Source organism: Mesitornis unicolor, unplaced genomic scaffold, assembly GCF_000695765.1.
Source record: "Mesitornis unicolor isolate BGI_N332 unplaced genomic scaffold, ASM69576v1 scaffold8232, whole genome shotgun sequence".
Lineage (NCBI taxonomy): Eukaryota > Metazoa > Chordata > Aves > Mesitornithiformes > Mesitornithidae > Mesitornis > Mesitornis unicolor.
Genome location: NW_010169790.1, coordinates 28,573 through 28,794, shown reverse-complemented (window position 1 = coordinate 28,794; position 222 = coordinate 28,573). Strand labels below are relative to the sequence as shown.

At 50.0% G+C, this 222-nt stretch overlaps 1 protein-coding gene across 1 annotated transcript in view; it reads right to left on the bottom strand.

Moving 5' to 3' along the window:
* Positions 1-134: 134 nt before the first annotated feature.
* LOC104536756 (endogenous retrovirus group K member 6 Pol protein-like) overlaps positions 135-222 on the bottom strand; it is a gene marked incomplete at its 3' end in the record, with an annotated part of 3,513 nt that continues 3,425 nt past the window's right edge. The window contains exon 4 of the mRNA XM_010179472.1: positions 135-216. Within this exon, the coding sequence (XP_010177774.1) occupies positions 135-216 (82 nt within the window). The remainder of the gene's footprint in view (positions 217-222) is intronic.

Sequence of the window (222 nt, the reverse complement as noted above, 5' to 3'; positions counted from 1 at the left end):
CACATAAATTCTAAAACTAATTACCGGTAATACATCACACACACCAAACCTCAATGCCCGGGTATTCCACAGACTATAACCTTCCTTCAGGTACCTTTATGACCCCATCCTCTTAAAGACAGAATGCCTTTTACCTTCCCTGGGGTCTTGCTTAGAGCTCTTCGATCCGGGGATCGGAGGTTCTCCCCGAGAATCACTCGGTGCTGGCTGGCGGGGCTGCGC